Consider the following 14,238-nt stretch of genomic DNA (forward strand, 5'->3'; position numbering starts at 1 on the left):
GCGCCCGTCGTGCTTCCCGCTCTGAAAGTAAATGGCGACGCGTGTCTGTGTGTGTCTGTGTGCGCCCCAGGTGTGAGCGCCGAGCGCAGCTTCCCGGCCGGGCTGGCCGCCTCCCCCGCTCACCTGTCCGCCAGGAAAGATGCCCGGGGTCTTGCCGAGTGACAGCACCGGGCCTGCGAGAGGGAGCCCCTCGAAGAAGAACAGGCTTTCGCTGAAGCTCTTCCAAAAAAAGGAAGCGAAAAGAGCACTGGATTTTACAGAGTCCCAGGAAAATGAACAAAAGAGTTCAGAATTCAGAGGCTCTGAGATGTATGTAAGAGTTTCGCTCTGAATAAGCGTTTCTGGTTATATTGTGAAAGTAGTCCAGTCGCTGAACAAGACTTATGTCTGATGTAATGGATAAGCAACGCTGCTCCATCCACTCATTTAAGTTGTATATTCTTGCATAAGTATGCGCTTCAACGTGTACTAAATAAAGCCTTAAGCCAAGTTAATCAAACTGAACTATTCGCTGTAATGAATTTCTAGAACTATTTACTTTTAAGAAAACAAATTTGCCATACTATGGATCTTTAGCTGGCTGGCATAAACTGTTTAATAACTTGAAGAAGTTAGCTTATTTGAAGTTAATATAAGGTAGTTATTCTGATGCTGAATTCATTAACGTATATTAAACTGTAGGGTTTTGCAAAATGAGTTTTAATAAAAAAATACTGGTTTTTAAAGGTTATTTCTGCTGCAAGTAAAAGAATCGATTGCGCTGCTTACTTGTCGTTCATTAGGGTGTTTCAAGCCCTGAGCAAATCTGTCGGCTCGTTTCATTGCAGCTAGTGAGGAAATTTAAATGGGAAAAATTGCTTAATCATGGTCAATTACAGATGTGTTGGAGACTTTAAAATTTGGTTCTGTTGTGTCAGTACGGTGCATTATCACTGCATATAATGTGCCAGGTTCATTAGTTCTTTTTTTTTTTTCTTTTTTTCTGTTCTTATCCTTTTGGTTTGCATCCAGAAATGAAGTGATGTGAATTTGGAGCAGGGGATAGTAATAGAAAATATGTGCTGGACACGTTTTCCTTAGCACTGCCTTAGGAATGAGCAAAGACCATACAGAAGTATTTTAAAGAAAACTTTTTTGATTCCTTAAATCGGTCTCCTGATATTTTTTGAAAAATACGTATTGGAACTAACGGCATATTTGCCTGCTTCTTGTAAACCTGTCTGGTTTTGTGTAGGTTGCTGAAAAGAAGTGTTACAGTTGAGCAGTCTGTGTTTGAGTGCCCAGAGTAGCCATACGGACACTCTCAGAAACACTTTGACGTGATTTTGATCTGTATATATTAGTCGTTAATTCTGTAAGCAAGCTCTGAGATGGATGGCCACGAGAGATGTGTATGCATACCAGAAGGAGTAATTTTCAAAAATTTTCTCTTACGCACTGTTTTCTCTATTCAATAGTGATCAAGTTGTTCCTGCAGCACAGCCTCCCTCGCTTGTTAGCTGTGAGAAAAAAGACAACATGTTGCCTTTTGTGGGCTTGAACAACCTGGGTAACACTTGTTACCTTAACAGCGTACTTCAGGTAAGATCATGTTCAGGGGCCTCAGAAAGATGATTTTGTTTTGGTTAAGCACAAGTGGATGAGATTCGCAGTTTGATACTACACAGAAGGTGTCTGGATGTAGTATGAAGGGAATCTAATTACAGTGGGGAAAAAAGATGATACTGCAGGAAATGTGTGCACTGTAGGTTGCCTTGATCGGGTAATTTTTCAGTTCACATACTCTGGGCGCCTCTCTGCTATGAATAATCCTGCATCTTTGCGTGCTGTGCAGCAACCTTGGGAGATGCAAAGCTAGTTTGATCGTAAACGTGGATATGTACGTTGAGTTACTTCTTCCTTTACCAATTAATCTCTCATTTTAAACTGTTGATTTCAGGTATTATATTTTTGTCCTGGTTTTAAAACTGGAGTAAAACATTTATATAATATAATTTCAAAGAAGAAAGAATCTTTGAAGGATGAAGGAGAGCAAAAAGCAGAAAAGGTAACGTATCTCACTACACGTTCTTGTAATTTTGCAAGTGAGGCTGCATGCCAGGAGTATAATGAGAATTTAACTGTGATTTCTTCTGTTCATAAGAGGTTTTGCAGTATTGTTTTCTACAGTGCTATTTCAGGTAAAGATACATTTGAGTTGTTTTGAACTTGTGTTCAAACTTGAGTGTTCAGAGTGTCTGTAAACTTGCGAGCACCAGTCTTAAGTTTAACAGAAGAAATTCGAGAAGATATCTCACCATGTTTCTGACGTTAAGATAATTATGATACAGTACTTTGAGTGGATGGAAACTGGAGTTTGGGCAAAGATAGTTTGGGTTTTTAAAATAATGGATAGTCTGGTTTTATATTTGTTTTCTACTGGCAAAAGAGCAATATATTGTCTGAAACCCACCTGTTTCCCATAGCAGACAAAAAAAATCTGTCAAATGTCTGTTAGAAAACTAAGCAAGGGCAGGAGAGAAAAAGTTTAACTTGTTGTTACAGACAAAACTGCAAGTATTTTTATTCTTTTTGTATTGTTATTGCAGGGAAATTGTAAAGAAGATCCACTGGCAAGTTATGAACTGATCTGCAGTTTGCACTCATTGATTCTTTCAGTTGAGCAGCTTCAAGCCAGCTTTCTCTTAAATCCAGAAAAATACACAGATGAACTTGCTACTCAGCCACGAAGGCTGCTAAATACCCTTAGGTACAAATTGTCTTAAACATATTGTCCGAATTTTCACCTGAAGTTTTGATGTCATTGTACAGTACAGCATTAAAGACTTGTGGGAGGTAGATAGTCTTAAATTTGGGGCATCATTACAGGAAGTTTTTTGTGCTTATTGTTACCCCTATGATATCATAAATTTGAAAGTAAATTTTCATTTTGTAAGAATATAATTTAAATCCAGCAGCAGATTTAAAACAGTACTTAGCCTTAAGTATGTAAGTATTCCCATTGACCCGAGAAGGACCACTACTGGGTTGCAAATGAACGTGTATTTAAATGCATAAGGCTGTAGCTGCCTTCCCATGGCTATCTGTGACAGAGGGGGCTTCTCTCTAGGCCCGGAGAGGATCCTTCCCTGCTTTTATATCTAAACTCCCTAATTGACATCTCAAATCATGTTAGCTAGTCAGTAAAGAATAACTAGTCTTCATTGCCTTGCTCATTTGCTTTTAATAGAGAGCTCAACCCTATGTATGAAGGCTACTTGCAGCATGATGCCCAGGAAGTTCTGCAGTGTATCCTGGGTAACATTCAAGAAACATGTCAGCTACTGAAGAAGGAAGAATTGAACAAACTGCCCGTGGAAGAGCCTACAGCTAAACTGGAGGAAAAACTTAATCAAAATACTGAGAGCAATGGAACTGGCAACCCTGCTGAGGAGGAGGATAACGTACCAAGTAGCCACGTTGGAGAGGTAGCTGAAGACAAGCTACTCAAAGGAAATGGGAAAAGAAAAAGCGATGCTGAGGGTGGCAACGCAAAGAAAAAATCCAAAGTATCGAAAGAGCAAATTGCAGCAGAAGAAAATCAAAGACAAACCAGGTCAAAGAGGAAAGCAACAGGAGAAAAGCTAGAAAATCAAACTGATGCCATTGCCAAGTGTTCCAGTGAAAATGAGAGTGCAAAGCCAACACAGAAGAAGTCACGGCTTAGATTAAACTGGTTAAAATCTTCATGCAAACAGCCTAGTATTCTGTCTAAATTTTATAGTCTAGGAAAGTTAACTACAAACTTGGGATCTAAAGACCCAGGGAAAGAATATGATGACTGTGAGCTTGAAGAGTCATCTATAAAGTGCGAAAATGGCAACAATATTAAAGAAGAGTATCGTGAACCAGCGTCTCCTGTGGAAAGCCATAATGAAAAAGGAACTGAAAAAGAACCAAAAAAGGAAGGTTGGTGAACAAGTGTATGGGCTTATAATTAGTATGATTAAGAAATTACTATGTGTGGGAAGTCAGCCTTCAGACTGTGTAGCCAGCAGAGCTCTCTAAATACAAAATTACGTTTTCAGGAATCGAAAAAGATTTTTATGAAAGAGAATTTATTTTTATATAGGTTTCTTGATTTATTTATTTTTTTAATAACTTGACCTGTTTTGCTTAGATCTTAAGAGGTATTTCTCTAACATTATGTAATCATTGTACAATATAAAAAAAAAAAGAATATTACCAGGTTTATATTATCACTAATTTTTGTCATCTATAGAAATAGCAAGTGGATTCAAGATGTAAAGGAAGATTACTGTCAGGAGCAAACAGAATCAAACCCCATTGGCTATGGCTTTGTGTCCCAAGTCTTTACAAATAATATCCTCTCCTTCCCTCCTTATTCTTCAGTCCTTCCATATTTTCAACCTTCCCAAGAACTAGGAAAGACACCGGATGTATTATATATGCTAATTGGCTGGCAGGTATGGATTTTGTTTGTGTCAATGAGACAAGATACCTCTGAGGGAAGGGCCTTGATATGAACTCAGTAGTTAGTAATTTGGAACTTTCTTTCTGATCCAACCACCAATTTTAATAAAAATTTGAAGGAATGCAGAATCTTTCAAGATCTCCATTTCTTCAGCAGATTTGACTAAAATTGGCCAACAAGTTGAAAAAGTATTGGAGGAGAGGACTGAGAATAAATAGAGACCAGGCAAAAACACAAGTGCGATGTTCCCTGAGAAGGCTGAAGGTCCATAGTAAGAAGGCAGTGCATTGATGACAAACACAAATTTTCCAGAATGTGACACCATCACACTTCAAGTATAAAACAAGAACCTAATCTTAAAACAGAAATTGAAGTTTGAGGGCCAAGAGAAAGGGGCTTCCTATTCAGTAACAAGTAGATGATACTGTGAAAATTGCATGTGAGAAGCAGCTGCTGCTTTTTTTTTTTTTTTTTTAATTCCTATCTGGAATCCCTAAAAGGCCATGTCTGTAACACAGTGATTTTAGAAAAAGAATAGCCAGGTTCTGAAGTGTCTTTTGAATAAAATGCACCTTGATAAGCGATCTGGCATATACTTTCTCTAGGTACAGAGCTGGCTGTTTTTGAACTAGTGGAGAAACTGTTCCAGGGCCAGTTAGTACTGAGAACAAGATGCTTGGAGTGCGAGTGCTTTACTGAAAGAAGAGAAGATTTTCAGGACATCAGTGTTCCAGTGCAAGAAGATGAACTTTCTAAAACTGAAGAGAGTTCTGAAAGTAAGTAATTACTGAGAAGGTTTGTGGATGTATGTTTCTGCTTCAGCCAGCCATTGAGGAAGGATAGTGCCATAGTTATCGAGGAACACTGCTCCTGTTTGTGCTGGTTAAAATTAGAGGCTGTTCTGTTATCTTTTGTCCTGATTAACTTTAGACTTTGGAAACACAACACTGATAATGTAGACATATCCGGACAGTACTAAATTGTTTCAGGTCATAACACAGACTGCTTATAATCCTTCACTTATGTACATGTTTTCCTGCTTATAAATAGGTATTTTCTTTGATTTGGGTCTTCCCTTTCTTCCCAGATAAGAAATTCTGCTTTTTCTTCATTTTATAAGAAATATCTGCATTTCCCCTCAAAAGTAAAATAAATGAGAAACCAGCTTTTTGTTAATTTATTGTTAAAAAAAAAAAAAATCAGTATTTTAGACTGTCGTTACCTTAATAGCATTTGTTTTATATTGGTAAATGTTAGTCCTCTGGTATCTTTCAAAAATTTTAGTGATCTATACTGAGTTTTTAGCTATTTTCAAAAGTAAGCATGGCAACAATACATTTTGAAATTCAGAATTTTAAAGAAACTAATTTTAGTTCTCATGGACTTAATTTGGAGCAGCTTTTACTATTTTTGACCTCCCCATTTTGCTGAAGGACTTCAGAGTTAAGTGTGTGCGTGGTGGTGTTTGTATGTAAAATGCTACTGACAACGTAGGCGATCTTGTCGTCAGCAGCGTGAAGCTGTCAGGGGAGGCAAAATGTAAAAAGTGAAAGGGGACTCTCTGGTTATTTTGGAAGTTTGCCTTCATGAGCGAAATTCTGGTCTCAAGTACATGCACCCAATTTCTAGACATGGCAACAGAATTAGTACGTGCGATCTGAAGACAGGCTTTGGGAAAACCGTAGATTTTAACATCCATTAAGTGATATTTTCATCACTTCGTGAAATGATTCTAAGATTTGAATACATTTTCTATCTCATACATATTGAGTGTTCTTTACAGTGTTGATAGTAGGTTTTGAACATGTCTTAACTTGACATATTTTGGTTTGTTGTTATTCTGGTGGGATGCATTGGAAATGTGAATAATAGCGTATCTGTGAAGTAATGATTCTCTTTTGTAGTTTCTCCAGAGCCAAAAACAGAAATGAAGACTCTTAAATGGGCAATTTCACAGTTTGCGTCAGTGGAAAGGATTGTGGGAGAGGATAAATATTTCTGCGAAAACTGCCATCATTACACAGAAGCAGAACGCAGCCTTTTATTTGATAAAATGCCTGAAGTTGTAACAATTCATTTGAAGTGCTTTGCTGCTAGTGGCTTAGAGTGAGTATGCAGATTGACTATATTATGAAACAGTGTGCTGTTGGAAGGAAAATCTTATCAGAAGAGATGAAAATGTTTTGTAACTTTTCCAAAAGCAAAAGCAGATTTCTAGATTGAAATTAACTTAAGTCAGTGGGAGACAGCCCCTAATTTCATAAAGGCTTTCTATTGTTACAAGCAGTGGCAGAAATTACCTCCAGGAAAATATACTTTCAGAAGACTTCTTAACTGTGCTTTATCTGTATTCTTACAACAGCCTGATATCCTGATGTTTCTTAAAACTTTGTTTACTTTTAATATCACTTGTCTGTATGAGTTTAGAGGCAGGTTTAAGTACTTTAGCAGAACAAGTAATGAGAACAAAACTGAGTTTTATGGTTGCAGCTAGTAGTACACTTTCGTCTCTAACTGAACGTGAGTACTAAAATTCGGAAAAAAAAAATCAGGAGATGTTTTAAAGAGCTAACACAGTACAGAAAAATTGATCAAATCCTTTAAAAATACAGTGATATCTGTGTCATTGATGTTCAACTGCTGAGCAATCAGTTTGATGTTATATACTGTAGAAATCCTTATTTTTTGAAAGAGATTATTCTTATGAGAGTGTTCTTTTACCTTTTTTCATCCTTAGGAATTTAGGGATTTCCTTTGAGAAGGGAGGGGAGAAAAAACCCAACCAACTGCTCCCCTTGTCCCTACAATACTGTACACAAATGAAACAATGCCATGACACTTTATGCACAGCATTTTGCAGTAAACTATTTCTTCACTGAGATTCAAGTAACAAAAAATAACAGAAGGCTTCATCAAGAAAGACTTCTTAAAACTGTAAAATATTCCCCCAGATCCTTTAGAAAATTCTTACAACGTTAATTGCGTTTTTGAGAGTGACTATACAATTTTAGTAACATTTGCAGACTTGGCCTGTATTTTCAACTTTTCCTGGTATTCACTAAAACATAACTTTTGCTATCTGCATCAGTGTTGCCAGATGCAGCAGCAGAAGACAAACTTGTGTTGGTTTCTGCATCCCCCTAGTTGGCATCTGTTCTGGAGAGCCAAGCGCACTTCTCTGCTGCAGCCTGTGTTTTATAACCTGATGGCTAGGCGTAGTTCTGAGACTTAATGCTGAGCTGCTTTGTGATGTACAGTAAGTTATTTAGGGACAAATTAGTTTGGTCTTTTATCCACCCGGTTCCCTGTGGTTTGCATTTCCCTGTTGTTTGGCTTTAGACCTTCAGAGCCACCTTGCCAGCAGGAAGTCTAATGCATGAAGTCTTCCACGGAATTTAGTTTATAATATTTGTGTTGCCAATATGTTTTAGAACTTGAAGTGTACAGGACCTTTGGCACTATACAGATACAAAATAGAAGTTGACAGATGATTTGTCAGAAGACATTCTATAAGCAAGTGCTGATAACTGGTCAATATAAGTAAGATTTGTAAAATAACTATTGTCAAGGATTCTATTACGATAGTTTTGCAGGTAGCTTGCTAAGCTTGTTAAAACTAGAATTTTCACTCTGCCTGTTTTTAGTATTTGTTTTTAGGAGTATCTAGGTTTCTGACAAAGTAGAAAGGAAACTTCCTCTGTCTCTGTAATGTCTGCTAAGATCTCTTCATACAAGTGTAGGATCGTAACATACAAAATTGTCTTTTCATTGTTCTACGTAATATTTGACTGTCACAACAAGGCAGAGAACAGTAATGCTATTATTGAGTAGCCCTTGATGTGAGATGGTATCCTGGTAGGATTATAGGCTATTAAAAAAAAAAATACAACCCGAGATGTCCACCTGAAAGGAAACCTGAATATTATCTTCAGTTTGTTCCTACGTTTGCTACTTTTTTGTTTCTATGAGGAAGTACTTGCAGGTTAACCAGGCATCTCCTGAATCACTTACCTCTTCCTCTGTCCTGGCAATCTTCGGGTCCTTCCTCCAAAATACTCAGACCTATATCTGGGTCAGACTGAATCCAATCTCTTGTGGTGTTCCTCATGTGTCCTTTGAATCATGTCATACATTTTCTGCCACGTGCTAGCAGCCAGAGATTAAGGAAGTAAAGAGTGGAAAAATCAGATGTAGAACTAGAGTCAGTGATGAAGCTGAAACTGTTTATAAGATTGTTTCCCCGTTTTTGGCTTGGACGTTTTATCTTGGACAAAACCATGTCATTTCTAAACATCTTGACTTGGAGTAATAAAGCACAGATGCAAATCAAGTGGGGAAGAGCCAAGACTAGTAAACCAAAGCACTGGCTTACTCCATAGTATCCAGAGTCACTCTTACGGTGTTTTTTGAACAATGAGCTTTGATGAAGCTTCCCCCAATTGACTTATGTAAACTTGTAATATTTATTGTAAAACTACTACTCTCTTCATAGATGAGATGGCAATGGTTTGCCCTAGAAGTAATAACAGACTGTTTTGCTGGCCTTAAACTAAGATTTTTAAACTAAGAATCTTCATACAACTTCTCTGAGCTCCCATAAAAATTTTGAAATCTTGTCTGTTTCTCAGTTGTGCTCTACTGAGTTTTCTGATGACTGAGTTTTAAATAAATGAAGAGAAATGAAGCAGAGGGGAATGGTAATGTAAATATTTGCAGTTAGTAGGGATTTGCTTCATCTTCTAGATGCTGGCTTGCAAAGTGTTTGGTTTTTTTAAATAAAGTAGCCAGGGTGAAAATCTACTTGCCTGGGGATGAGTAATTCTCTTTAGCAAGTGTGTGTGTAGGGAAAAAAAAAATGCTAGGCCATGTGTGCCTCAGACTGGGAAGCTATTAAGAAGAAATGTGTAACTGGTAACATCTAATTAAGCATTTCCACTATATAAATTTAACAATTGGTGAGTGTTAATTAACAATTAACAAATTAACAATTGCTCAGTTGCCCACTGAGGTTAAACCATGACAGTGAGAAAAAGAGATTTTTGTCTTGTGAAATGGTATCAGCTAAGAGCAGGTGTTTTGTTTGGTTTTTTTTTTTAAAGGCTTACTTTAGGTTTTGTTACAGTCACATTTCCTAATTAGTGACAGCAGTGCTTATGCCACTGGCAATCTTTATTTGGAGTATTTCACATCCTTATGTGTTAACAGCATTGCAGTAAAATAGCTTAAGTCTTTAAGGGTCTACAATAACTTGAGGTATTAATTCAGTATAGTGGGTAAAGTTCCACTAATTTATGGCCTCAAAAGATGTAGTTGCAGAAATCAAGTTTTGTTGTGTATGAACTACTGTGCATCAGTCAGAGGAGGCAGAGTACTTGGCATGCAATTTTTCTGTCTTCAGATTCTTATCATTAAGAAGAACAAAAAGCTAATAGGAAAAGATTTCCTCTCTTATTTCCTCCTCTCCAAATCTTTCTGATGCTGGATCTCATTCAGAAGAAAGGTAGAGCCTGTTTTTTAATGTTTTATGTTAATATGATTGTCATAGTGTGCTTGAGTGGAACTGGATTTCTGATCTAGAGTATCAGCAAGCAGTTTCTCTGTTTCTTGACGCTCTTCTGAATATCTCTATTCCTGGCTACTAATAATAGGGATTTTCAGAAGATTTATTATTTCTGATTATGTGCTTTTTTGTGTTTCTTTTGGTGTAGTCAAATGTTTATGGTAAGCCTAGGTCTAAAATGAGATTTCAGTTAATTAGCCTTGAGTGACTGAGGACATCTGTGTGTGTGTAAATGTATTTATGTTTGTAAGGGTTTATGGCTGTGAACATTAGCGAAATGTTTAGAAGCACAGCAGAATCAAAACTAAACCCAGTAAAAAAAAAAAAGTAGTATTCTGTTACTGCAATTATGCTTATACTGTTATGCCATATCTACAATTCCCTTGGATTAAAGATAGTTATTCTTTCTTACGATAAAATGCAATTTGAACAATAGTAGTTAGCTCTTTGGAACCTAAGTTTTACAGGGTTTGTCTATATTCCCCTATATTTTTCCGTACAACACCCTAACAGTTGAGCAAGACTGAGTCATCACTGAAATCTATTAGGACATCATAACATATCGTTAAATAAAGGGGTTAATTAAGTTGGGCTGATGCAATATGTAAATCATGTAAGATCAGAATCATTCAAGGAGGCTAATACACAATGTAAAAGTCCCAACGCTTATTTTCTTTTCAAACTCTAGAAGATCCTTATTGCAATGAAAGGACTTAAACTTTTCTCATTTTAAATTTGTGCACTATAAAGAAAGTGCTAAATATTTCTGGAATACTAGATGCTTTTTCTGGAATACTAGATGCTTTTTCAAAGTAAATCGGCTACATAATTGTTTAAAAAAACCTCAATAACATAGGACAGTTAATGAAGAATCCCTAGTAATAAGAAAGTGATAATAACTTTTTCATCCTTAGATAATCATTGCATTACCATTGGCAGTATACTACAGTGCACTAAGATGATCTGAGACAAATTACTTACTCAGTTTTTCTGAGTGACATTAAACCTACTTGAAAGTAAAATATATTTATATTCCTTTATTTAGTAAATGACTCTTTCAAAGGTTTGGGGTGGGGGAACCAACAACCTTGCTTACTTCAACGTTGGATGTTGAAGTGTTTTGGTTGTGGGTTTTTTGGGGTTTTTTGTTTGTTTTTTTTTAATCTGGAAAGCAGGATGATGTCTGGGAAGTGGAAGTATTTGTGCATAGAAGCACGAATGGTAACTAAACAATTAGGTGAACTCCTTTTATCGTCACTATTTAAAAATTAACTTTAGTTGATACTTCAGAAAAAGGGAATCTCTTAAATAGTTAAAATACATAGTTACTAGGCTGTAAGATTTAACATTATACATACGTGTAAAAATGTCTTTACTGAACAGGGGTGCCTGGGACAGATGCTCATGATAAGCAAGTTGAAAAGTGAGCAGTTTCTCACATTCAGATCACCCATGTCTTTTTAATAGAAGGAAAAGAATATAGATACAATATATGGGCCACTTAAAGCAGTATTTATTGTTTAGAAGCACGGCAGAGGCGGAAGGTCTTAACTTTGTCTTTCTTCTAAAGGTTTGATTGCTATGGTGGACTATCCAAGATAAACACTCCCTTATTGACACCTCTCAAACTGTCACTAGAAGAATGGAGCACAAAGCCGACCAATGACACCTACGGATTATTTGCAGTGGTAATGCACAGCGGCATTACAATTAGCAGTGGACACTACACAGCTTCTGTCAAAATTACAGATCTTAATAGCCTAGAGTTAGATAAGGGAAATTTCATCACTGACCAAATGTATGAAATGATTAAACCAGAACCACTGAATGAGGAGGAGGCAAGAACTGTTGCTGAAGACTACGACGATGGTGAAGTCTCTTTTAGAGTCAATGGAAACGCACAGCCGGGTAAAGTTCTGAACAAAAAGAATATGGAAGCTATCGGACTTCTTGGGGGGCAGAAGAGCAAGTCTGACTGTGACCTGTACAACAACAAACCAGCTAACCCTGAGAAGTTTCTTAACGTAGTTACTGAAAACAGAAACCCTGAGTCTAGCAGTAGTAACGGAAGTGCGGAGTGCAGCACAGAACACAGTGAGCAAAATGGTGTTGTTTCCAGTGGACTAGAAAACAAAGCTCTGTATGTACTGCAGAGCCTGAAAGAGTATGAAGGAAAGTGGTTGCTTTTTGATGACTCTGAAGTGAAGGTTACAGAAGAAAAGGACTTTCTGAATTCTCTTTCTCCGACATCGTCATCTACATCAACTCCTTACCTACTGTTTTATAAGAAAATTGTAGAGTGATACTGTATTTTGACTGTAAATATTAGGGATTTGCATACACCTGTTGGTCTGATTTGCATCAAAACTACCTGGAAGAAACAGCTGTTTGTTTTTGAAGCTACTGGATCATAATGTTTCTGGTCTTTTTGTTCAGTGTAAGTGGCTCAACTTGAATTAACAAACCATGACATAGAACTTAACTCACATAATAACTTTTATGCTGGAGAGTAGTGATATTACCTTTTAGAAATACCAATTTGTATAGTTCCTAAATGATGCCTACAGTACACAGTAGTGGTTTTAACACAGCTCTAGGTCTCAGACATGCCTATTGTATTATTAGCTTTTTTTTTTAATAAAAGTTATTTGTATTCATATTCTGGAGTAAATGTATATTAACTAGCCAATTTCATGAGAAGTTGTGTATTTTTGTAACTTGGGAAGTAATACTTCATATTTAGTTTTTGGGTAATCGACGTGGTTTATTCTCCTTATCCAGTTCTATACTGCTCGGTGCAACTCGAAGCACAAGAAAAGGGTCTTGTAACCTTGTATAGTGTATGGGAGGGAACTGAACTTAATAGAAATGTTTGAATGGTCTAATTTGCATCTTGTTGCATAGGTGTTAAATGGGCAAAGTGTAAATAGGTGTGATTAATACTTCAAAACAGGGGGAGCGTGTAGTGTAATTGAAATAACTTTGTACTTCTAAGAGTAAATCCCTCTAATATGCATATCTGTTTGGGTGGATTTGGAACTTAGTGGTGATCTTATAACAGTTAATTTGTACTTGGAGCTCACTGAAATGTGGGAAAACGAAAGCAATTTGGCTTTGATGCTTTAAGAATGTATATATGAAATAAAAAATTTATGATATGCATCTGAGATGACTAGATCAGACTTTTGTGTTTGCAGAGCGAAAAGCAGAAAGTGAAAGTGGTTGGGCACTGTTACAAAAAGGTTGAGAAGCTATCTATCTTAGAGAAATGGAAGGTTTAAAGTGCTTTAAAAAATAACATTCTCTGGTTTTTAACTGATTCTTGTACAGCGTATCCTAATTTGAGGGTATTTCATGACTAGAGGTAAGGTTCAGAGGCAAGGGGAAAGGCAAACAGATTATTGTAAAAACAAGTGAAGTGTTTGGCGCTAAATACTAGAGATTAAAATCCCAAATCATCTATTAGATGCTAAAATGTTAAGGTGAATCCTATAAACTGCAGACAATTAAAATCTTAAAAATATGAGACAAAATAGGATGAGTGTTTACTTCTGCTCTCATAAGATGGATGGAATGACATGAAGTGCTGCTGCAGAGAGAGACAAGGAAAGATACACAAGATGTGAGTATGTGCCCTAGTTTTCTGGATATATTTAAACTTTTTCAAATACAAATTAATTTATTTACAGGAAAAGCCCTAGAAACCTCTACCTAGTTTATTCTGCAATACTTAGTTTTTTTACAGTCTTCTATTATGTAAACACAGAGGTAACTCATGAAAAATATCTTTAGTGTATTTTCCATGTTATGGTGGACCTCTGATTTTTGCAGTATATCCTAGATGATGATGTATTACTAAAATATGTTTCAGTCTAGAAAGCTTGTACTGTCAGTAGAAAACAGTGTAAGAAAGGCTGGATTAAATTTAGAGTTGCTTGTAAGCTCATGCTGAATACATAGTCTGTAGTAATTATCTTCTGCAGAGGAGAAAAATCTGGAATTACAAAGACACTAAGATCTCTTTCCCTTTTCCAAAGCATTGTCACCATAATAAATAATGTCATAGTCTAAACCAAGAAATAGCTACGTTAAAAAAAACCCAACAAACTGTAATCTTACCTTGCAAGGGTAGCCAAATCACATTACAGAATGCTATTTTTTTACTGCCTGCAGTGTGGGGTTTGCTGAATTTCAGCCTGCAAAT

The 14,238-nt window shown here is 36.6% G+C and overlaps 1 protein-coding gene across 1 annotated transcript; it reads left to right on the top strand.

The window, feature by feature from the left end:
* The first annotated feature begins 75 nt into the window (after positions 1 to 75).
* On the top strand, positions 76 to 13,201 carry USP1 (ubiquitin specific peptidase 1). Its single transcript, XM_009287423.2, has 8 exons — positions 76 to 309; positions 1,458 to 1,581; positions 1,940 to 2,047; positions 2,589 to 2,749; positions 3,230 to 3,948; positions 5,080 to 5,250; positions 6,379 to 6,580; positions 11,605 to 13,201. The coding sequence occupies exons 1-8, from the start codon at positions 140 to 142 to the stop codon at positions 12,335 to 12,337; spliced, it is 2,388 nt and encodes a 795-aa protein (XP_009285698.1). The 5' UTR covers positions 76 to 139; the 3' UTR covers positions 12,338 to 13,201.
* The last annotated feature ends 1,037 nt before the right edge of the window (positions 13,202 to 14,238 follow it).

Source organism: Aptenodytes forsteri, unplaced genomic scaffold (genome assembly GCF_000699145.1).
Source record: "Aptenodytes forsteri isolate BGI_AS27 unplaced genomic scaffold, ASM69914v1 Scaffold119, whole genome shotgun sequence".
In the NCBI taxonomy this organism is placed as follows: Eukaryota; Metazoa; Chordata; class Aves; order Sphenisciformes; family Spheniscidae; genus Aptenodytes; species Aptenodytes forsteri.

What these genes read in the sequence shown, in the direction of transcription:
- USP1 (XM_009287423.2), top strand. Translation starts at nt 140, where the DNA reads ATGCCCGGGGTCTTGCCGAGTGACAGCACCGGGCCTGCGAGAGGGAGC. An exon ending in GAGAGCAAAAAGCAGAAAAG is followed by an intron (nt 2,048 to 2,588) that starts GTAACGTATCTC and finishes TTGTTATTGCAG; the next exon opens with GGAAATTGTAAAGAAGATCC. An exon ending in AAAAGAACCAAAAAAGGAAG is followed by an intron (nt 3,949 to 5,079) that starts GTTGGTGAACAA and finishes TACTTTCTCTAG; the next exon opens with GTACAGAGCTGGCTGTTTTT.